This window comes from Varroa destructor, unplaced genomic scaffold (assembly GCF_002443255.2).
Source record: "Varroa destructor unplaced genomic scaffold, Vdes_3.0 BEIS01000004.1, whole genome shotgun sequence".
Taxonomy (NCBI): domain Eukaryota; kingdom Metazoa; phylum Arthropoda; class Arachnida; order Mesostigmata; family Varroidae; genus Varroa; species Varroa destructor.
In genome coordinates this window covers 25,760,855-25,785,113 of record NW_019211457.1, presented here as the reverse complement: position 1 = coordinate 25,785,113, position 24,259 = coordinate 25,760,855, and the positions used below count along the sequence as shown (strand labels likewise).

General features: G+C 38.3%; 2 protein-coding genes across 23 annotated transcripts; one reads left to right on the top strand and one right to left on the bottom strand.

The window, feature by feature from the left end:
• Window positions 1-801: 801 nt before the first annotated feature.
• On the bottom strand, window positions 802-22,539 carry LOC111249329 (medium-chain acyl-CoA ligase ACSF2, mitochondrial-like). Of its 22 annotated transcripts, none has more exons than XR_015326097.1 (16): window positions 22,384-22,538; window positions 20,184-20,270; window positions 18,492-18,567; window positions 15,953-17,852; window positions 13,991-14,237; window positions 13,482-13,687; window positions 6,788-6,841; window positions 6,290-6,444; window positions 5,506-5,695; window positions 5,085-5,204; window positions 4,622-4,816; window positions 3,620-3,864; window positions 2,467-2,572; window positions 1,919-2,065; window positions 1,478-1,667; window positions 802-948 (listed from the first exon to the last, which is right to left on the bottom strand). XR_015326097.1 is itself a non-coding variant. In XM_086986662.1 (16 exons), exons 5-16 carry the CDS (start codon window positions 16,067-16,069, stop codon window positions 1,551-1,553), a joined length of 1,899 nt encoding a protein of 632 aa, XP_086842788.1. In that variant the 5' UTR covers window positions 16,070-16,784; window positions 17,367-17,852; window positions 18,492-18,567; window positions 20,184-20,270; window positions 22,384-22,538; the 3' UTR covers window positions 1,302-1,550. The 22 variants fall into 22 exon arrangements, 21 of the variants coding, with proteins under 21 accessions (XP_086842788.1, XP_086842789.1, XP_022658788.1 ...); XM_086986662.1 differs by lacking the exon at window positions 802-948 and having other exon boundaries at window positions 1,302-1,667; window positions 15,953-16,784; window positions 17,367-17,852; XM_086986663.1 differs by lacking the exon at window positions 802-948 and having other exon boundaries at window positions 1,302-1,667; window positions 15,953-16,745; window positions 17,367-17,852.
• Window positions 7,724-12,381, top strand: LOC111249328 (RNA-binding protein 28). Its single transcript, XM_022803048.2, has 6 exons — window positions 7,724-8,264; window positions 8,714-9,086; window positions 9,548-10,194; window positions 10,456-10,702; window positions 10,956-11,205; window positions 11,425-12,381. The coding sequence occupies exons 1-6, from the start codon at window positions 7,943-7,945 to the stop codon at window positions 12,349-12,351; spliced, it is 2,766 nt and encodes a 921-aa protein (XP_022658783.1). The 5' UTR covers window positions 7,724-7,942; the 3' UTR covers window positions 12,352-12,381.
• Window positions 22,540-24,259: the final 1,720 nt, after the last annotated feature.

The window sequence follows — 24,259 nt, the reverse complement described above, 5'->3', positions numbered from 1 at the left end:
TAGAGGTGTGACGAAAACGTCGCGCAATTAGAGACAGTTACTGAAGAACAAACACAGACATTAGCAGGAGCTCCGGAAACCGCGTGAACTGCTGAATCTGTTCGACGAACTTCAGAAGTCTACGGTCAATATACGACGCTGTTTCAGTGACCATTTTCAAAACAAAGCAGATGTGTTGACAGTCCCACGAAACAGTACTACCACTGAGCTTGGTGAAGCGCGCTTCTGCTGCATTATTGATATCACGAAAAAATACAACAGGCGGCAAAGTGCGAACTTAGCCAAAATTAATTTCTTTTTGGACTTGTTCCAACGTCTGCATCAGTGTTTTAAATGTTATGGGAAACACTTCTGCGCTTTAAAGGTTCTTCGTCAAACAGCTGCCTCTGACTCATTCATCGAGGTGTCTCTAGTGGTCTATGAGACGCCAATTTCGATTATCTATTTACTCGCAGCTTGACCCAAAGGAAAGGATGTTGCAGGACTTCAGTACGATTATTTCTGAGCACGGAATAAAAGCATTATTCGTGAGTCCCAATGGCAAATCGTAGGAGTTTACTTCTACAGTCTTCAGCAAGCTACGGCGGTGAACGGCGGATTTCTACTTTTTGACACAACTTTCCAAAAAAGTTGTGTCATATCAACCTAGTTACAACATTCGTGAAGCTGTTAATAAATAGAAGGATTTTAAAGCAAAGGGCCACCATTGTTTTGGATACACTTACTGTAACAATTACGACTGACAAACGGGTAGATCTTTGTACTTGTTAATCCGTCATCGAATTATAAATGGCAAAAGTATTAACGAAAGGCACTTTTTTTATTTAGTTTAACGCTGCGACTCTATACGTTCTGATCCGTTGCACTTTATAATGAAAATACGTCTCATTTATTTCAAGACAGTCTATAGTCCTCCATAACCGCTTGCGCCCTGAGAAGACAACACATCTGCAAGAACGTTAAAATGGAAAAAATGTACGGTGACGTGAAATTATAAGCGTTGAAAGTGTTACAAATTATTGGATTGCTAATATAAATTACGACCTATATAAAACACATGAATTTCTGATAGAATATTGTGTTCTACCTATTTCGTAAGCAGATACACATACAGGTATTTCTAATTTGTGTAGAGTTTTTAGTTTACCTATTTTATTCGTATTGCATACAGCAATTGCCAGTTGATTAGTAAGCCGGGGGCATAAATTAGAGTGAAAAGACAAAGATTGTGCCTTTGAAGGGCGCATTTTGTATAGGAAAACTAGTATAGGATTGTTTTAACATGAATGAACGATGCATAATAGAGTAAAAGTTGCTGAAGGATTTATTTTGCAAACGCCTCAAGATCGATCTCTTCAAACCGGTTTGCTAAGCTCGCTCGATGTTTTGCAATTATCCGCGTTTGAATAGCACATGTAGTCTTAGATTTATTCACAATCGGCCATAAAGTATTCCTTGACGTATCCAAGTAACTTGCCGAGTGTGATACAGGAGGTCCAATGCATATGGAGGCGGTAAGGGGCACTGATCACAGCTACTTGGCCCTAGCGTTACACGCTGTGTTTTTCGAACGCCTCCCGGAGCAGCTTCTTCGAGACTTTGCCCACATTCGTTCTAGGGAAGCCACTGGCAAACACGACATGCTTCGGAATTTTGATATTCTGCAACTGAAATAAAGCCCAGCCCCAAATTCGTATGCTGATTGATCAATGAGAGTCGTCAGGCCTTTAACCCACGTATAATTCTAGAGAAACATACTACCTATAATTGTTTCCGGAAGTTATTATTGTAATTTTACTGATCACTCTACGTAGTATTCAACATTGCTACCTAAATGATAAACGCCATAGTTATTGTAAGGAAAGCTAGCGTTAGTGCACTTTCCTCTAAATAAAATCTTTTTCATTGCATTCACTACCTTGCCAGCACAATATCGAATGACGGAACCGGCGCTAAGCCATGTATCGGGTCGCAGTTTAATCCAAGCACAGATTTCTTCACCAAACCGTTCGTCGAATACTCCTAAGACGTGAGCTTCGGCGATCGCCGGATGCTCCAGTAACACCTGGTGAACAGTTTATCTCTGTCATGTTCACACTGAATCGAGTAAGTTGACCCCCAAGTTGCTATGCAACGTATAACTTCTTTAGTGGCATTAATCGTTCTCAAGCAACCCACACATATATATATATATATATATAACTGAGTACTTTATTTTAGACACCTATCTAAGGTAACCTTTTGGAGTAATTGTTTACGTCATGTTATTGAATAACTATCTATTTGAAATATTTTATATTAGTTTCATCTTTTTCGAAGGCCAACACTGCGAATGCGCATACGGAACCGGCTGCTCGTTCTGATATGTCGCGTTTTCACTACAGCGTTGGTAATCAGCTGTTGATTAGCATCTCATCCATATAAGGGCCATGCCCTAATATCAATCATTATTACTATTGCGATTACCTTTTCAACCTCCACTGGAAAAATGTTTACGCCCCCCTTGATGATTAGGTCACTGGTCCGACCGCAAATCTCGAATAATCCATGTTTGTTCAGGTACCCCAAATCACTGAAACAGTGCAAATTACAAATATCAGTGGTTCTCCCATTTTGGTGCATAGCGAGGGAACAACAGAATCGTTTCGCAGTTAACTCTTTGTGGACACATATAATAAATGACAGTGTTACATACGATTATATCAAACGGCGTTCAAAGTTAGAATCTATGTCAAAGTTACGTATCACGAAGCAGAACGCAAACGGTATCACAGATCTGTTTTAACTTCATATAAGGGAGGGACAAGGAACGGTCGTTCATGCATATTTGAATACTAATCATTTGAGTAATAGAAAAAAAGTATATCTAACAGAGCAAACCAATTAACATACGAATAGAATATATCGGTATTTACCGGCGGATGCTCTCTTAATTCAATCGAACAGCGCGCTCGAAAGTTATTTATGAAATATTATTCTTCAGCTTGATTTTTACCAGACTGGCAAAATTTTTTGGCTCAATTTGAGAACAAAGAACACTTGCAAACAGTTTTTCATAATTCCACGCATTGAGCTTATGAAATGTCCTCCCAGTTTTAGATCTTGAGGTAAACCGCGGCACGTAATCGCGCTGCATTTCGCTATGTGGCCTCACTAGAAAATTGTTGCTTCACGGAAATTTTGCTATATGTCACATTTACTCAGAGACAATGGAGGAATAAAATAGCCCGGATAAACGGGAACACACGAAACGCTCAAAATATAATGAATTCTTGTTGTAGAATTCGGCCAATGCCTAAAATGCAGGTTGAACTCTGGTAGTAAAACTCGCTGGAAAAACCGCTGTGAATACTTGCATCGCCCTCGTCAGGCATCCTGTTCGTACAAAAATGGCGACTAAGGGCCATAGTCATAAGTCACAGGGGTAATTTTCGTCGAAATAAGCTGTGATACAACAATCTCGGCTACAACTAACACGGTCGCAGTAATACTTGGCTGCTTTGCTGACCTATGTCACTTGAGTTCGGGTCTTAAGAATAAATCTAGTAAAAAAGAAAAAAAAAAAGAAAAAAAAGCATACGAAAATGATTATACGGATCATATTGATTAAATGGCCTACCCGGTACGGAACCATCCGTCGTCAGTGAAGGCTTCTCGTGTTTTCTTTTCGTCGTTAAGATACTCTAGAAAAAGTGTAGGTCCACGAATCTGTAGCTCTCCTTGGATACCGCTTCCATCAACGATTACGTCGTTATTTGCCTTGGCAATACGAAATTTGGTTCCGGGGAATGGAGCATAACCACGAAATGCTTTGCCATCGGCATACGAACACGCTCCGGACGTTTCGGTTAAACCGTAACCTAGCTATTGTAAATGCGCGGAAAAGGGGGTAAGTTTTTAAGGGTCACTTTCATTTAATTTTTAAATAGAATAATCATTTCTTACCACTACCAAAATACGCATTGCTTGACTCTTAAAGGCTATTAGTTAATCTTGCTCTGAGCTCTACCAAGTGTTGCGGCTCGGTTTGTTATGGAACGTGCGCACAAAGGTTACATATAGTTATTATAACACAAGACTTTAAACGAGATAAACGCGACTATCGCACCGCAATGGACGGACGATAATTTATACTTATCAGGCTTTACCAGCTTTGACCGGGGGCAGCGTACTCATAATGTACAATGAAATGCTTCTTCTTAGCCTCAAATAATTCGCTGATTGCTGAGAAGATGGTACTCGATTTTTAAGTTCCCTTTTCTCGAAGTTTTTTGCTGACCCACATGTTATTTATATTATAAGCACATGTAGTTGTTAAATAGACTTAAATCGATTATTCTCCGACGTAGATGAACACAGCTTATCTATATCTTAAGTAAATTTCGATAAAGCCTGCGTCTGCTGGATCTCCAGAGCTGAAATGCAGCTGGTGGTTGTTATTGTTCCTTATCTATTGTTAGTTATAGTGATTGTTTTTGTGTCCTTAAGCAAGAGCCACTTCTGATTTTCTACAGTAATTTTGCCTATAGTAATTAAAGCGATAAACTAGTGCGATAAATCACTAGCTGTAACTTTTCTAACCTATGCAAAGTAAATCCATATGCATATAATAACTAGGTACCATAAGTTCTTTAAGGTGGAGCTTATTGATTACGTTCTCGATGACGGACGGATGTAATGTTGTTGCTCCTATCGTTGCGTTTTCGACGCAGCTCAGATTCCTCTGACCAAAATCAGGACAACACAGAATATCAAAAAATGTCGTTGGTGTTCCGTGCAGAGTTGTCACGCGGTGTCGTTCTATCATCTCAATGATCTAAATTTCAGCCATTAACAGACAGTGCAAAATATTTATTTAGCAAAACATTTATTCTAAAAATACTTATTTTTAGAGATCTGAGAGAGTAGTGATTTCTTTTTGCAGAAGATGTCAGACAAATCGTAGTATCGAAATTGGGTCGAACGTTTTAATTTTTTTTTGGGTACTTCTTTGATGTTATGACAGAACGAATAACGGTTTCTTGATTCTAAAGGCTCAAATACAACTATATTTATATTTGTAAAACTTCCAGTGTCTCACTTGCCTCGGAAGGTTTCGGACTTGCCGACGTGAACACCGTCGTCAGTCCGTTAAGCGTGTTGTTAGCTTCGACGCACAGGTATCCGAACGAATGGTAGAGAGGCAGACTTGCCAATACGATGTTCTTGATAAAACAAAGTAACCGCCATTAAAATCATCGCTTGAAAGCGGCGGGCAATAGGCAGCAAAAGATAAACGTATTTACAACAACAGGTCTAAATTTAACGTGGCAATGACTGTACCACCGACGAGTTTTTATGCTAGTACATGACGGACCTTTTTTATTTTAACAAAGTTCACTGTTAGCGCACCGTGACAACTGTTACAGCATCTCGTCAGTTGAGACTGCCAAAATATTGTGAAAGCAATGAATAAAACTGGCCGTGCATCGCACGTAGTACATTTGAGACAAGTATAATACTAACCGAGTGACGAAGTCGCATCGTGCTGAAAGACTGGTAGGCTGCACTGACCACATTTCCATGCGACAAAACAACACTTTTCGGCTCTCCCGTTGAACCTGATGACTGTATGATGACGGCAGGATCATCGGGTTTCATCTGGGCGTCAAGAACTGGTCCAGAAGATTGAAGCTCCCGGAACGTAAAGGTCCCTCTAGTTATAAGTAGACAGAAATTTGCGCTAATATTTGAAAAACAATTAAACTGGATTGACAAGGTCATAATTGTAACTATAGATTGGTGGTTGATTTTTGGACAAACAAATACGGTAGAACATATCTTTACTTGATGAATCCACATATAGTTATCTTTGCTACGTTATTTCACACAATAGTATCATCTCATAAGTACGTATGTTCTTGTTATTCTTTATATACTTAGTCAGAGAGTTACTTTTTTTCTCTTTTTAGTTCTCTTAGTTCCCTTGGTTAGGTATTAGTCTCTGTATTCATGCGGTACCGATATTTCTTTTCTTTTTTTTCTGAAGACTTTTGTGTCGTATAGTACAAAATACTATACGACACAAAAGAATCTCTACCTTTTCAAAGCAATCATACAGTCAATAGGATGTACTAAAGAAAAAATTTTGTTTTAGGACTCTTTCAATAGTCCGTATTGCATAGGTGAAGATTGATGTCTAATTCCAAGGCTGCTTACGTATTGTGGAATCAAATGTTAAGAATACCGCAAATACTCGCGCACAAGAAACACCGATATCCATTCATCCAATACTCTCTGCGATACTAACGGTTTTTTATCCGTCGAAATCGATATAATGTGTTTAAGGGTCCGTTTTGAGTCTAAGGCTTTCTTTGTTTTCAGCTCAGGGAAGACTTCGCAGATCGTCTGATAATAATCCATATATTTAAATACGTCACCGATGATGATCGCCTCTGTACCTGTCTTCAGTCCATGAGCAGATGAAAAACAATGAAATAAGCATACGTCTCAATGCATATCAATATGTCTGTACGTTAGAGAAAAACATCCGCCTATCGTTCGATTTTAAAACTGGTTTCCGTTACAACTGGCAAGCGAAAAAATAAACTTATCATTACTTTGCTAGAAAGCAAACTTAATAAATATGAAGACCGTGTTATGATAAGTCTGTGTTATATTCACATATGATAACACAGTTTTCAGATGATGGTTTTGAATAAAATGGTATATTAACTGCATATGGGAAAGCATCAAGTTATTTACGGCTGTCCAAAGCAGAAAACAACTTTTGGCTCTTTACACTAACCTTTTCTAAAGCGTAGACTACCTCATCCTGGTAGGCGCCGGAATTCATCGCAACCTGGTTAAAAATAAACCAGTCACAATTTGTCATAATGTTTAGGGTTACAAAGATTTACTCTTTTTGTTGTTTATATTTAAATGATACTAGCATTGATCATTATAGAGTTCTACAGGTTATATATAAAAAAAATATTTCGACCTTTCATGGACTTTCCATAAAGTTTTTACTTTTCAATAAAGTTTATACGCATGAATAGACCGGATTGTGAGCGGATTTTACACGGCTCAGATATTCCTTGAGTGCTCATTCCTTCCAAAACATCACTGGATGCAATATATAAGCTGTAATTAATTTGAGCTATTCTATTTTTTCCTTACTCATAATTTATTTTGAAAGATAGGTCTATTCGTATAGTTCTGCTCTGGAAATGGAAGCTTTCTGTCTGCCCAATACCTGGTGTTCCTAACCCCTATATTTTAGAATACGTAACCCACAATTTTACGTAATAATAATAATACGTAACCTACAAACAGTAGCCTACCCCAAAGGGCATTATAAATGTCTGTTTGGAACGATTTGATGATAGACCTAGAACATCCTTCCCAAAGGTACCCTTCTTTCTTGTAAAGTTCTTGTAAACTCCGAAACATTTTTTATCCTTCTTGTCTTGCTGCCATTATCATCTACTAAAACAAGATGTTACAAACGGAAATCTTTTTAATCCGAACCGCTGCTTTCTTGCCTTTAATTAACAAGTAATTTGCTTTATTTAATTACATATATGTGTTCAAAAAGACTACGTTAGTACGAGATACCTCCAACAGCACAACAGTCTAGAAGAAGACAATGCCTTAGGCGCCATCGCTTTATTTAACCCTCCCGTTATTCACAGCCACAGCGCTTGCTTGCCTTCCCCTTTTCATCAGCACAGCCAGTATGTAAACACAGTGCGCACGTGTTGCGCAGCTAGACATTGGAACATTCGAAACGGAGACGCAGGTCGGGGGTATTGAGTGTGAAGATCAGGCTGATAACCCTATAGAACTACAAGTTTTAAGTGGCGAGAGTTACGCCGTGCAACGTGGGGTGTCAATGTGATTGGCCAAAAATAGGTAGTGCTCTGGGCTTCGAAAGCCAATCATCTTCGAAAACCGGAAAATGACCACTGAAACGGTTGCGGATAATTCCGTCGGTAGCGGCGATGACGGCGATAAAACTGTAGCGGTCGGCGAGCGTAAAACCCTTTTCGTAAAGAATCTTCCAGAGAATGCAACGAAGGAACAGTTGGATCTCGTATTTTCTGAAGTAGGCAGACTTCGCCACTGTTTTGTAGTAAAGAAACGTCGGACCGATAAATTTCGTGGGATAGGTTTTGTGACGTTTACGGACGCGCCATCGGTGGATGCAGCGCTCAGAAGAAGTTTCAAGTTGGGCAACTGCCAGCTTGAAGTCAGCATAGCTGAAGATAAAAAGAAGAAAGGTATAGAGTGCTTGCTTTTGATTTCTGTGTAGACACTAAACCAGCATCTACAGGTGGAAGTATTGAGTGAAGGAGGTGTTTACTTTTATCAAGTATTTAGTTAAATTTATTCACAAGGTGAAAGTAATATATTTCAACAACTCTAGTTAAAACAAAACATAAACCAGCTTTCTTTGCATGCATACATCCCGTTTAAATAAAGTCATTGGTGTCCTTCGTGTTTCGATACCGTCGTCCTTCCTTCAGTTAATTCGCATTGTAGTATCACAAGAAATCACCTTCTACCCATACCTATATATATCGTGTCGCCAATGTTTGCAATGTCAGTACCAATTGACGCTCTAGATAAAGGGATTTATATATTGCATTGGCCTTATTCTACCTTCTCCTCTGAGGAGAAAAAAGTATTCAGAATTACACTAAAAATGTGTTATTTATTTCGATTTCAGACCCAGCCGCGAGGCCTAAACCAAATATTAGTTTTACAAAAGAAGCTAAAAAGGCTAGACAACTTCAAAAAGCGAAATTAATCGTACGAAACCTGTCCTTCAAAGCGACTGAAACGGACCTTGAACAAAACTTTTGCAAATACGGAAAGGTGGTAAGCGTGGCTATACCCAGAAAGGAAGATGGGAAGGCGCGTGGTTTTGCTTTCATTCAGTTTGGCAACGTGCTCGATGCAGCTAAAGCGGTTCAGGCACTTAACGCCAAAACCATTTTGGGAAGACCTGTAGCTGTGGATTTTGCCGTTGCTAAAGGAAAATTTGAAGAAGTTCGCAACGCCAGTAAAAAAGGAGAAGAGTCCGTGAAAAAAAGCTCTAGGTAGATTCTTTGTATATAAAACACGCTTGATTTTAGTATATAGAATACCATTTACACGAAGTTACTTACAAGGGCTATGCAGCTCTCAATTAACAAAAAAATAACTTCAGCTCTTTTTCTCTACCGAAAAAATTTCTAGAAGGTAAATCACAACAGCATAATAGATCACTTTAAAATCATTTGACAAACGGGGGATACGCTACTCGATTTATGAGGACAAACACTAGTCACTACAAATAGTTATTTGGTGGCGTATGCTTGATTTATGAGCTGAGAGAGTACTTCGATATCAAATTCAGGGGAGGCGCTGGTTCGAGCGTATGATGCAAGTATTTATGCTATATATCAAGAGAGAAATTTAATCTAATTATTAGCATATAACTGTGGTGAATATCCTAAAGAAAAATTAGAAAAGAAAGTATTTTAGTTCTTTATCTTTGATATGTTTTCGCATTTTGCAGAAAATCATCGAAAAAAGATAGTAAAGATTCTAGCGATGAGAAAGAGTATCAAGAGAATACCAGAAACGAAGAGCAGGCGATTAAAAAGTCCAGCAGAAAAACCCAAATGGCAAACGGCACGAAGCAAGCCAGCCATAACGGATCCGATAGTTACGGTCAAGCCGAGTTCTCCCATGATGAGAGTAGCCCGGAAAATAGCGGCGAGGGCTCATACAATGGTGATAAAAAGTTAAATGACGATTCCACGGCAACGCCCAAGGGCAAACCCATTGTAAAGAAGAAAAACGACCAAGAGATTAACGAAGATGACGATGAAGATGAGAATGACGATGTCGATATCAGCCATGAGGCGGAAAGTGAGTCTGAAGTGGAGTTTGGCAGCGACGGGGAGGTGAGACTTGTTAAGTCAGATCAAGTGAAGGATAAGAGCCGGACACTTAAGCGGACCAACCCTAAACGAGCTGCAGTTACTTTAAGCAAAAATAAAAAGGAAAGGATAGGAAAAGACACTGCATCTTCGGATAATGAAGAAGATTCAGATAATGATGATGAGGACCAAATGGACGTCTCCAAAAACTCCGACGATAGCGACGATGAGGCTGAAGATGATGAGTTTGATGAAACAAAAGCTATGGAAGTAGATGAGGGTGAGTTAGGACTTCCTGTGCATGCTGCGTGATGTGTGTGTGACATAGGACGATCTTAGTAACAATTTGACTCATAAAAAGTTCTGTTGATTTTCATAACTGAAAATTCTGTTTAACGGCAAGAGATGATGATTATTGAATAAAAAAATTAAAGTTTTAAAAACTACATTTTCTCAACAACACGCTCGTCTGTTTTTGGCTTTTTTACAGTTTGTGAGGCTTGTCCTAATTATTATCTCCTATTGTGTCACCGTTTTTCAGATGAGACCAATAGCGATGATACTGACAAAAAGGAAAAGCCGCAGGAGAAAACAAAAGAAGCCAGAGTAGTAAAGGCTGAACAGCGAAAACTAACACACGATAAAGGCAGTAAGGGACAGGATAGAGCTGAAAGGCAACGACACGAGAACGAAGATGACTCCGATTCGGATTGGGGTCTCGCTCTGAACGACGATAGTAGCGAAAATGATGATGAAAGCACAGATGAAGATCGTGAGAAAGCAAAACGGTTCGTACCTGTCGGCGCCCCTACCATGCGACAAGGTGGTTTCAAAATATGCACATATAATATTACATTTAACCGGTATATCGTTCAACTTTATTGTTTCGATCAGACTAAGAATGCAAGTTTCATTTGGGGCATTTAGGGAATTTATACGAACCTGCAAAGCAATTGTACGGATCACTCATTTGTTATATTCGGTTACTATCACTGCATAGATTCAGCGATTATATGGGAAATAAATGTGCGGCTTCTACAGGAAACGTGAAATGATACAAAAGGAAGACCTTCGACGGACCGTATTTGTCAGGAATATTCACTTCGATACTACCCAGACGACATTCCAGGAGCATATGAAGAAATTTGGCCCATACAAGTTTTGCCTGATATGCACAGATAAGGTGCTACAGCGATCTAAGGGAACAGGCTTTGTTAAGTTTAACGAGCGCGCAGATGCAGATAAATGTGTCGAAAGTCTTCAGGCAGGCGAGGTCACACTCGATGGCAAGGTATGAAGTCGACATTGAAAGCAAACAGCGTAGTTTTAATCAATTATTCGGTTGAATCATTATTTGCATAGCTGTGCAATTAAAAATGAAACGAAAAAAAAGGCTTCAAATAATACCTAACTCGTAATGATTCTTAATTGTGTCAGTTCAAAGTTAGGATTTGCTATTGGAAATAAAAATATTATAAACAAAATGTTGCTAATTTCTCTAATATTTTAGGTACTGACAGGTTCAATTGCCATGAAACGTGAGGAGCTACAACAGGAAATTGAGAAAAAAGCGAATTCAAAGAAGCAGCCTAAGGACAAACGAAATTTGTATCTTGCTAGGGAAGGCTTTATCAGAGGAGGTACTTCAACTGGAGCTCATGTCTCTGATCACGACCTAAAGATGCGTGCCAAACTTGAGGTTAACAAGAAAAAAGCTCTGAAGAATCTCCACAACTTTGTGTCGACCACTAGGTTGTGCATACACAACTTGCCGCCCTCGTGCGACGATAAGCAACTTCGGAAAATATTTGGTAGAGTTGTGAATAAAGCGGCAAAGATTACTGAGGCCCGCGTCATGCGTAACATGAAAAGGTTAAGTAACGATGGGAAAGCCGTGTCGAAAGGTTTTGGATTTGTCAACTTTGAAAAGCACGAGGATGCTCTTGCAGCTCTGCGAGCAGTCAACAATAATCCAAACGTTTTCACTGATCAGATGCGACCTATTGTGTCATTTTCTATCGAGAACCGAGCCGCCTTGATGGTCAAAGAGAGAAGATTAAAGAGGTCACAAGAAAAACTCCGGGAAATCCATCAGATGAAGCGTGGAGGGCAAGATGCGGCAGAAGGTGCCAATGTTGATTATGGTAAAGGTAAAAGGTTACCGTTTGAGGGACTTCGTGCCCAAGTTGACATGAAGCAGTTACCAAAGCGGGTCAGTGAAAAGATTCGTCTAGATCCGAAACGCCGGCAGCATCAAATGCGATTAAAAAGGTTGGCTCGTCTGGCCAAACGAAAGCCGGAATTCAGGAAGAAAAAGGAGAAGAAACTTCGAGGTCCGACGAAGGCTCAACTTAAGGAGCAACGTGCCGAAAGAAACCTTAATCAGATTATTGAATCCCATAGACAAAAGATGCGACGGCAAGTTATAACAGATTAGAAAGTCTTGTAATAAAATGGTATCTTTTAATGTTGTTGCTGTGCTGTATGTAACTTGTGTGCACGATCTAGACTGCCGAAATCTCTCGATTAGTTAAAGTCAACAGCAGTCCAGCTAAAAAAATTCTGATATTGACATGGTTATGCAACGTAGGAACTGGTAACGTTTGGATTGTGATTATAAGTATTTTTTTGATAATCTTGAAGTATCTAATATGTACCAGATTGACCAAAACCGTGAAGAACTGTGTATATGAACAATGGATGTGAGATTCGACGGGTGCCACCAGCATTTTCAGCACTAGAGAACTAGTTCATACATATGTAGTATTTTACTGGTAAAAAGGAATAGATCAAGTGGGGCGCACATAGTGTGAATATGTAAAATCTTTATGAAATCTAACACAGGAAGGGCCAGAGTTGGCTAACCGATAACCGTAAATGAGATGTCAGCCACAGCTCCGCTGAGTATATTTAATTTTAAAATCGCTAGCTTCAGTAGTCGGCATAGTTGAATAGGAACCTTTATGAAACAGTAAATACCTCGTACACGATCGTTGCGTTTAAGCGATCTGCGCTTACAAAATAGATGCAGTTTCCGTTTAGGTAGATTAATAAGAATCTATATTTGAATTTATAATGTTTGTTTGTTTGTTTTTCTCCAGATTGCCCGCTTAACTAGGCTGCTCGTATACAGCTGCTTACCTAAGCCAAAATATCTGTCTTTACGCAGGCTTTTCTTCTGCACTTAACCGGAATCTTCAAAAATTGTTTTCAAGTAATATCGTCTGCTATTGTGCAACGCGGCATGGCCTGAGGGCCACTTCTCAGGCAGCTTTGTTCTCGTATAAAAAGTTACAGTACAACTGATTACTTTGATTGACGCAATCATGTTAATCAGTAAACATCCCCTGCTCTATATATATAAACAGAGCAGTTCTATTGGATTTCCCATTCTAGTAATCAATTGTTCCGATTCGTATTTCGCCCCGGATGAATGCTTTGCATACACCTAAGTACACCTTATCTACTTGTCTATAGACGATTTGCAAAGAGAATAAACGATGATAATTAATTTTGATGAATATGTTAGTCAGAAAGTACTTTTTGTTTTATGAGTAGACAACTTACCACAACGCATCCAGCCCAGTTGATTGCGTATTTGGCCACGAGCCATTCATAGCAGGTGGGTGCAAATATAGCAACCCTTGCATTTTTGGCCAAGCCTAAGTGTTGTACGCCGCCTGCAAATGCGGCCACATCCCTGTGGAACTCGCTGAAGGTTTTGCTAACACCGTCTTTAAATAGGTACGCGGTTTTTGTAGAGTTCTCGAATGCTACATTGCAAAGACTCATATCGCGTTAACGTTTCAACGATTAATTAAAGGTTAATCGACAGAAATTCAACAACAAGTAGATGAAGCTGTTTCTTTGTCTCTGTTTTTTGTAGAAAAGGACTCGTCATTTTTCCTTGATGCTAATTAGAGTTTAAATTCAAATTTATAAATTGAAATCCTTCTTCGTTGTATTTTAGATAGATGTATATCATTACAAGAATGATGCAATTTTATTAAAAACACATCTATAGGTCTATTACTACCAAACACTAAAAACGATGAAAAGCAGTCAAAACAACTTGCCAGCCTTATCTAATGCCTCGGAAACGTTGAGTTTGCTGACATATTTTCTTAGTTTTATTACTTCAGCAGTTGCTGAAGTAGTCTTCGATCGCTTTTGGGTCTGGTCTATCCTGGATACAGTGATCAACGTCCGCTCTGTAGGATAATGCAAACATCGGTTCGACACCAAATATATGCCCTGAATCCGTGATTGGATATGATCAAGGAAGAGAAAGGGTTTTGTGACGATGTTCAATAGAGACCGCATCTGCAAGATGATAACGTCTGCCACCTGTCAAGTCTAATAATGGTACGATGCTATAACGAGCTCTAGTTTTCAATTAAACCAGTTCGAGTCTTTGAAAGCAAAAGCAAGAGATGTAGTTGTTCGCCCAAAGATTTGGTAATTTAGCTATTGTTGTCAACCAAACATAGTCTTCCGGGCATCTATGAGATCAGTCCACATTTATCTTTTAACAGGAAAACATTTTACTCTAAATTGCTCAAATACCAGCTAGGAAAAACCTGATTTACTCTACTTGATACCATCACCACGCCTTTTTTTCGTGCTAGAGAACAAAATGTTAGTAAAAAGTATCCCTAAGCCTACTTCGATAAAAGTCGATTTTTTGGCTGTCCTGCGGCGCTAAAATCAATGAATCGCACCTTTAAGCACAATATGTCTATTTCACGCAATAATCCTGCAACAGTATGACGTTTCTAGACATTGGCGGTGATTCTTAAAAATTTTTTCACACAATACATCATATTACACTATACACATATGACACGAATAAACTATCACAAAACATAGAGCCACAGTCACTTGGTGGCTTTAGTAGACATTGTAAAACATTTTCTAACCTATGAGATTTGCAAAACTGCCTCCTATGGAGGTTCAGCCTCACAATTCAAAAGCCTATAGACAGAATAACTTGACGGCTATGTGTCTTCTATGTTATAATTGGTGGGTGACTTGATGACCCGTCGATAGTGCCGTTTTCCGTCTTATCGCCGCTTCGACAGGTGGCGAACATCGTTATAGAGCCATTGACCTTAGGTACTCCTCTAACCCCGTTTGCACTGTAATTTACTCCGACCCGCACCTTGCCTTTGTCGTGCCTATTCGTTTTTTTATGTCTAGAATTAGCAACAGAAGCGAAACACATATATTCGGTGTACATGATGGATTAGTCAGTCAATAGCATGTTACTGTTTGTTGCTACGGCGGATGACTGGCAAGCTGCAAAGCCCACAAACCGAAATATGTACGTCGTAATTCTGCCTATGTGCAGCTTTTTACAAACGCGAAAATCTCTCTACATATTAGTTTTCCTATGGCCATATTTTTCGAGGTGCGGCGGAGATCATTTTGAATTTCATGTACTTAATATTTATTAATCTTCCCAAGTTGTCCCAAGGATCTCAATACTGAAAGCCGTAGAAAACTAAGCGAGTAACACACTTGTAGATGCAGACGATCGATTAGTAAATCCACATTAGTAGTGGCTACTAAAGGGAAATATCACTCTAATGCACTTTAGATCGCAAGTCTTACAATGCCAATGTCATTCTTTCAAAGAAGTGAATTCAGTGTAGTCAGACAGTTCTTGTCTTCAAAAGTATCGTGAAATAAACCTTTAGATGCAGTAGTCTTCCGTTCCTCTATCACTCACTAGTCTCACTGTATTTGCATTGGCATCTGATATGCTAATATGTATACAATTCTATTGCCTACAAGCCTTAAAATTAGCAAAAGATGATCACAATTTTCGGTAGGTGCTCCCTTAAACAGGAATTATTGTCAGTTTTTTCGATGAGCCGATCTGTATATTATTTTTTCCACGAAAGGGGCGCTTCGTGTATCTTCTAGCAAAATAAGAGTATTGATGTATCAATTCTTCATGAAGTATGATCGTGCCTCACTCAAAAACCGGGTAACAATAGTGTGAATCGATATAAATATTGATTTAAGGTACTCACAATCGGGTATATTCTGTGTTTTGCCGAAAGTTCCAGTGTGTAGAATGATATGCCAGCACAAGGCAAATGTATAGATTTGCGTGTGTGAGTACGCTTTACATGTTCTTGAAATCTCATCCAGTATGATGGGACAGAGAAGACTTTTATTAGGTAGTTCTTATTTTACTGAAGACATTATCGTGACAGTTATACGACTCACTGAAGACTAAACGGAGTTGAATGACAGGACCATCGGGATGTTGAAGTTCTAAGCTTTTACGTGGCACCCTCTAATGGTGTGATACTTTTTCAACGATTTATATTGCCCTACGAACTTGGGGGTGTATACTTGAGTATATCTTTTTACATTTAATTGTTTAATTCTGTTACGCCTACAAAGAATCCGTTTTTTCTTTTCAGCGCCATGTTACTAACTTCCTTTATAGTTTGTATAGGAAAGTAAATGGAACTGGTAATTTAGGCTGCACTTGTTCGCCGTAGTACGCTTAACAGTCTATTGACACAGATAATAAACGTAAAGAAATAATTTAACTGAATAATTTATAATTAATTGTATGCTCTTTTTTAATAAGTTAAGCAGGAACTATTTCTAGCAACGGTCGCAGTTTTCTGTTGTTTTCTGCAGATGCATAGCGTTTAAAGAAACCTACTTACATTAATGGTGGATGTTATGTTGAATTTGATCACTTAATGTGCCGGTATAGAAATCCTAGCAGAATATTAGCTAGCAATGAGAAGTTTTAACGCAATGCCAAGATGATTCCGGAAAGTTCTTTGACTGTGGCCTAGTAATCTGGGTCAGCCATAGGATTCATAAGAACTAGCTTCGGTCCTTAAATTTTTAAATAAAGGGTAAAAAGCCTTGCCATTGCAGTTTCCACAAAAAATATTTTTTTCTATAAAACCATTTTAAATATCCCAGCTTATAAATAAAAGCCCGAAGTACTTCAATTGGTCTGCCTAACGGTAAATTATTATTCTATTATCACAGCTTGAAGAAGAACTTTTACTTTTACCAGGAATATCTAATTATAATTTTTCATTCAACATAATTGAAAAAGTGGATTTCGTATAAAAGTTCGAGCTTTTGGTTTCCGCAGCGGTATTGCTGCAGCGGGGGTATGCTGGTTTGTTTTTAATTTTTCACTAAGAGAAGCTTTACGGATTTATAAAGGATTTAATAAAGATTACTGCAAGTGGATGTACAAGCTAAACGTTTTCAAGAATTGATTAAGGGAGTGGCCTGATGATACATTCGCGCTGTATTGCAATTTGTAGTCAAGTGCACGTCAATTTACCATTCACTCCGAAAGGAGGAAAAATAGTGGCCGATTTTTTTCATTTTAAGTCTACGGATCCGATAAAGGTTTGCTAGCCATCCTTAAACAATATCAAATATTCTCTTTCTTTCCACCTTTTACCAGTTGTCTGCGGTCTCGTCTTAAGTAGCTCTTTTGCACTCTTATTAGTAGTATACAAATGGCAATATATTCCACTGACACGGTCTCTTGTCAACGTACTCCTACCGACACGACACTTGTCTTCTTTGCTCGATTCGCAACCTCAGTAGTATATCACTTTGGCAGTACAATGTAGAGTTTATAGTCGATCAGTTTTTAAAGTAACTGTAGCCAATGGCGTTCCTTTCCAGATGATGACAGATTCTACTAATCGGAGACTGTGACTACCCAGTTTCCTATCGTTGGTACAGCTAGCGATAATGTCAAAGACCTCCATATCGCCGTTGATTGGAAACATCTTCGAGAGAAAGCACGTTTGCAAGAGAAAGTGTCATGTCTTCTATCGCCAATTATTACGTTGGCATGATCCTCGTTTACCCGTGTCAGCTGCCTGCTCTCTCATTATCCTGCATGGGTCAGTGTCCATATGCCACGTCTCACTGCTTTCGAAAGACGGAAATAAGACAGCAGTTTTACGCAACCTTCGACTGGCTATTGGGACTAAAAGAGGCGCTTTTAGCATTTTTGGTTCGTCGTAAAGAATCTATTAAAATCAAGTTAGGGGACCTGCTAAGCGCATGTGATAGTATGATAATCCGCTGTGAAAAACATTTTTCAGTGTTTTCTAGTATGAACATGAGTTCATAGTTGAAAGCATTGAAGGATGTTTCATTGTGCCTATATGTTTGTGTGAAAATGGTTATGTTCGGGCGTTGCTATATATAAAAATAGATATAGATTTTGAAGAATATAATTTGAAGAAATAGAAACAATAATTCGCTCATTTTGGTTTCTAACCATGTGTTTGGTCATTATTTGGTAACCGTAAATAGATAAATTCGATATGTCTCTTTGTTCAAAACAAGCTCGAAATTTAAAAGTTAACTTTTCATTGTTACAGCTTGAACTGAACATCTCCGTTTCATCAACCATGGTTTTATAACAGCTTGGCATCAATTTTGATGATGCTTCTTTATACCAATTAAAATATAATCACACGAAAAATTAAGATTGTAAAAATGTTCGGCCGTAACAGGAAAAGGCTTATAAAAAACACTTCATAACCACTGATAACTGACCAGGATTTCCATTATTACTAAGGCGATGACGTTCTTGTTTAATGGACATGACGAGGCCACGTTTCGAAGTAATGCTCTGAAAGCGAATCAAACGAAGTTTACATATCAGGATTCATCAAGAATAGGGTCGATAGAATGCAGAATAAAATTCATTGCTTGGCGCTTGATAGTTTGATACGACTGAATTTTTTTTTACTGCAGAAAGCTGAACAGACGTAGAAAAAAATAACTGACGACAGAGCTCCCAAGGCTAGCGAATCTACAAAACAACATCGAGTATTTCAAACTTTTCAACTTATTTTTTTGTTTAGGTGGGTCATAGAGCCATCAAGACTTACAAACCAATATAATAAAATCCTTTCAAGCCTAGCAGAGCCGCCATATTTCGAATAGCATAGAGGGCGCTTATCTACACTGTGATGTTGCTTACAAGTACAAAATCTGAAGTATAGAAAAAGATTATAGAATTTATCTTTAGCTTTATACAATTGAATCCGTTTTATATTCACTTAGACAGATTCAAGCACCGCTTTGCAATATGGGTTCCGATGCTGCTACGAGGGCTTAAAATCCTATCATCTTTTCAGGACACATTGGTTAAATGACAACGACTCTACATAAGTCCAAGATTCGTCGAACTTCTATCTTTTGTCGATGAATAGGTCCTCCAAAGGGTCGTTATTACTAGATGTTTCCTGACTTGATGCAACCGAATGCAGGTGACAGAGAGAACTACCCTTTGCTAAAAATATGTCAGTAACTTAGTTCAGTCAGTTTTTGTCGGAATTGCATTATCATTTTCAGTTGATTCAAGATAATTATTTTTTACAATGAATTTGAGTGTGGCCCACGGCCTTCACCTCGCGACTGCTTTGCCGTTAAAGGCATTTTATTTTACTTTTATAGAGATAAAAGGATAATTTCATTTATAATAAAGGGAATACCGATTAGCGACCTAGTTGTTCTCTAACAGCGATACCCTGATAGATTCCTTCATAATATAGTTTGAGTTTCACAATTTATTTTGTAACACACAGCGAGCACATGTTTATGCAACGCAAGTGTTACACAAACATACACTTGTACATTTCACAATATATTAGCGCAAATAATGTTAATAGCCGCTTTGGCGCTGCTAAACGGTAATGCAACGATGTTGTCAAACATGGAAACTGATAATAAAGTCACTGCCGACGGTTTACGACCAACCAAATTAACATTACGCTTCATGGGAAAAGCAAACGAGCTCTAAAAGGAAATGTATTTGGCCAAATAGGCTCTATTTTCCGCGCAAACCCTCCCATAAAGGGAGCTCTGACGACACCCTCAGCAACTCAATGCGTATACTCTAAGGGTTGCTTTGTATCGGATAAATTCGCAGACCCAGGCTATTAGTATACTACTATAGCTATCTAAACAAAAAGTAAATCCAGAGTTACTGGTCGCCAGTTGAGCAGATCTCGCAGCAATTTAGGGAACGATGGCGCATGAACTGCTAGCCATTTATTATGTGTTCCATGTTATAAAATATGCAGTTTTTTTTAAATATAAAGCGATGCTTGGCAGTCTCTTATTTGTAGAAGAGTAACAATACATACGTGATAACTGAGTGACACGTCTGATCATGTCAATGCAGGTTGATTAATGTTGAATATCTGTATAAACAAATGCCATTGCTTAAGAGTCACTAACCATTTAATATAAAGACGAGCAAACGACGACCCGCTGTTCCATTTGTCGATTTCTTTGGCCTACTCAAGTGATGAATGCACTCTAGATCTAGAAGGAAGTTCAAAGGAGATAAACATCCGGCTGTAAACAATCTTTTCTTTTAAAGATTCTACAGATAAGGCCAAAATGCAGTCTTTGTCGCAGCTTCGAAGTTAGTTACTTTGTTAGAGTTGCGCTTACAAAAGAACACAATGAAATAGAATAAAAACCGACAATCGTTCATACGATTACGCAAAGTATTTGTTTAACACACTTCGAGGTTTTCGCTCAATCTAAAGCTAACCGACGATTCTTCAAGTTAAGTGCAATAGTTGGTGAAAATTTTAGACACGGAAAAATGCTTTTTACCAATTAAAATTCGGGCAAGTGTTCAAGTGTCGGTGGGTCCAAGTTTATTACAATACGTCACCCCAATTCGAATGAGGAAGTCAGTTGATTTTCATAATTTGCACTAGCGAGGTCAAAGGTTCATGGGTTCGCATTGCAGTGGCGATTAATAAATGTCAACGTATGTTTTGCCGGGCGTAAAACTCGAAACGTAGAAAGGTATCTTCTGGGATGAATGGTCACGACATGTTTTGCCAGCTATAGAGTTTTATGAGGTGGGTTAGAGGTCATTGATTCACAACTGCCTTTGGTGGAAATCTAAGCTCCTTAAGAAGAATGTCTTCGACGTATAATTAATTATGTTAACATCTATAAATATTTTGTATAATAGTAATAATGATGATTATATTAATAATATTAGTGCAACAATTTGAATAATTATAGTACTACCGGCTAAATTAGGGAGGATTCTAAAGAAAATATACAATGGTATTTTTATGTAAAACATGTGTCTACGGGAATGTAAAATGTTTTTCTAACAACGCCTAAGACACACAAAAATAAAAGGGGGCTCCAAGATTCCAGGAATCGTATGTGCAGTCGTATTGATATTTTTCTATTCTTTTACTCAATAATGTTTACGTAAACTCTCCAAACAGATTTACTTTAAAAGGTTCTAGCTGATACTGATAGATAATATTAAAATTAACTATGGGTTTATGTTTCAGTTTGTTGTTTGCGAGTAAATTGGATGACAAAATGCTTGAACTGTATCCCGAACGTATATATTTATCTAACCTATTAAAAATCTTGATCAGCGGATTTTTTCAGTCCAAAACGACCTCTCGGCGGGCTGAGATTAGGCTGATTTGTGAGTCGTTAAAGTTTCCCCCTAAAAAATGGAGCAGATTGAGTAGATACTTCCATTCCTACCAACGGTAACAGCTTCCACGTTTAAAAATAACGCCAGATTACCGTTTAGAAATGCCAACCGCCAGCGCCTGAGCTGATATCTCATCAACTATTCAAGTGTACATTTCAGTGCAAATTCTGTTGCACGAACAAGTACGCAATATATATGTATGATTAATTATATTGTAAAAGAAGCCATTCGAACCTTTATTCCTACAGGGAAAACCGTATTTCCCGTACAGCGTGATGTTATTCCACTGGAATCATAAGATCGATTGGTACAACAATGCTGACAAATACATAAAGCTTTCTACCGAGAACGAATTGTACCACATGCATCTATTTTTGAGCGCTCGATCACCCTGTGCCTGATTTGCGAAACGTTTGGAGTTATAACGAACTTGTGTTCCAGTTAGCCAAAAACCACACAAGGCTTGCTATTGAGAAATATTATATCTATGTACGATTGTATATATGCATATTTATATGACGATAACTCTCTATGCTCTCTAGCTGTGCCCATTTTTTGAAACGTTAAGTTGTTATGAACTTACGCCATACGAGGCCGAACACAGGACAGATAATCAGTGTGTCAGAAGATCAGACAACGAAAGAGACACCTGCAGCCTATCGGCACAAAGATACCGTAGTAGACGCAAACGATGAACATCGCGTTGGTGATAAAAGCTTTAGGCCGCAACAAATCAACAAACACGAAAACATGTCTGTACGATGTATAATACAAAATTCGCTGACATGTAATGCGCATCTGTCAAGGATAAAACGGCGATTGGCTTTTGTGTTCGATGGTAAATTTCATTACGTGACATATAACTATCTTCCGATTAGACCGATTTATATACAAGCAGCATACCTTGTAGCAAAAGCTTTTCAAACGAGTATCAGGCAACACAATACTTACAAATTTCAGGCGACGCTTCTCGGTGTAACTAAAAAGTACCATTTTCCTGAGGGTGCTGTGAAATCCTAAAATCGAGTCATTCATGCCACAAAACGACGTACACTGCCACTTTTTTCAACTTTACTTTATGGTTAGGCAAACCAGCATTCAGCATGGCTTAGCAAAGATTATAGTAATCGTCTACGGCAAATGGATTACTCCGCTGGGATACCTGTAACGGAACAACGGAATCAGTCTTACAGGACCCTAGGACATACGTCTGGGAACGCCGAATAAACTTGCAGTCAAGCTGTAGTTTTTGTCAGCCTAGATTTAGCGCGAGTGACACTCGTTTCTATTAGAACAGGCCAATGAAATAAAAGCAAAATACTGCAGGGTTAAATAGGCCAACGCACTTGCAACGAAATAATAGTTGGTGTGCGCATAGTTACTGTTCGAAACAAGATAGAAAACAATCAACCTCAATAAATCAACAAACAAAGCTGCGCGTAATAAAGCTCGTGGGTCATTTTAGTCCTAAACTTGATACTATAGTACATGGATAATTTACTACGCTATTAGATTTACGTGTGTCTCTTTGTTCGTAAAACGAAAAGGAATTTTTCAATGTAGTCCGAACAGAAGTGATTTCTCTGAGTCACTAGAGTTTCATTCTACGAAGATCTGCGCGGAAGACGGGACCTATTAGCCAAGGACTTTTTCTCCTACATAGAAGTGTTTGCTTTTTCCCAGAGGACGTAGTGTTGATTTAGTTGACCATAAAGCGATAGCAGCAATTTCCTCAGCATTTTCCATATTTGAAAACAACGCCACAAACGTTTACGCACACCGACAGACGGCCATCAGCATCGTCCACATCGATATATTATTAGTGTAAACAGTGTGTTACGCTAAACAACGTGTTATATATATAAAAAAAAAAAAAAAAAAAAAAAAAAAAGAAAAAAGCTATGTTTAAACTAAATTGTCGTAGAAGTTCTTAGATTATGGCCATTGAAAGATTATTGACTGCCATCCGACGTTATCTCGATAGAAAAAATAGTTAGCCTTTTACCTTTATACAAGTACGGCCGTTACCATAAGTTCAGTTTACTCATGTAAAAATGAGGTGTCAATCGAACGCTTGAAGCAACTTCTTTGAACTTGAAGCAAAAATGGTTTGAAATTTTCTCTTAAAGCGCCGAAGGGTTAAAAATATATATCTAAAGATTTATTATTAAAAACAATAAAAAAATCCTTAAGCTGTTCACGTTCCACCTAGATAACAATACGTTAACTAAAACCCATCAAATGATAACTAAATATGTGCTATCTTTTCATTTAATTTAATTTAATATGTGTCACCACTGATTATAAAGAAAAGATAAAACCTGAGAACAGAGTTTCCATCTTATAAATTGTGTGTAAGTATTTCCTATAAAAAAAAAAAAAAAAAAAAAAAAGGTTTAAAAAGTCTTGGCGATGTTTTTAGAACAAAACCAATAAGTTAGCCGACCGCAAGATCTATTTAGAGGAAGCTGAAGGCCGACCCAATTCGCGTACGTGCCTTAAAGGTCCGGCTGACAACCAATATTATTCATATATGTTGAGTAACCAGAATCAATCAAGGAATACTACTGAAGTTCCGTATTATATTGTGGAAATGTACCAAAGGTCAGTATATTACAAAAGAGACAAATACAACCAGCTGAAAGCCCTAACAAACATAAAGGATGAGGCTGATGACCTAATTTCAAAAGAGTAACGAATTAGGTGGGACGGGGCAAAAACAGTGGGTAATAGCAAATTGTTATGATCATGAGCTTTTGACTTATGGATTTCGTTAGTCTATATAAACGAATAGGACTGGATGAATTAATCAGCGGAAAAGGGGCAC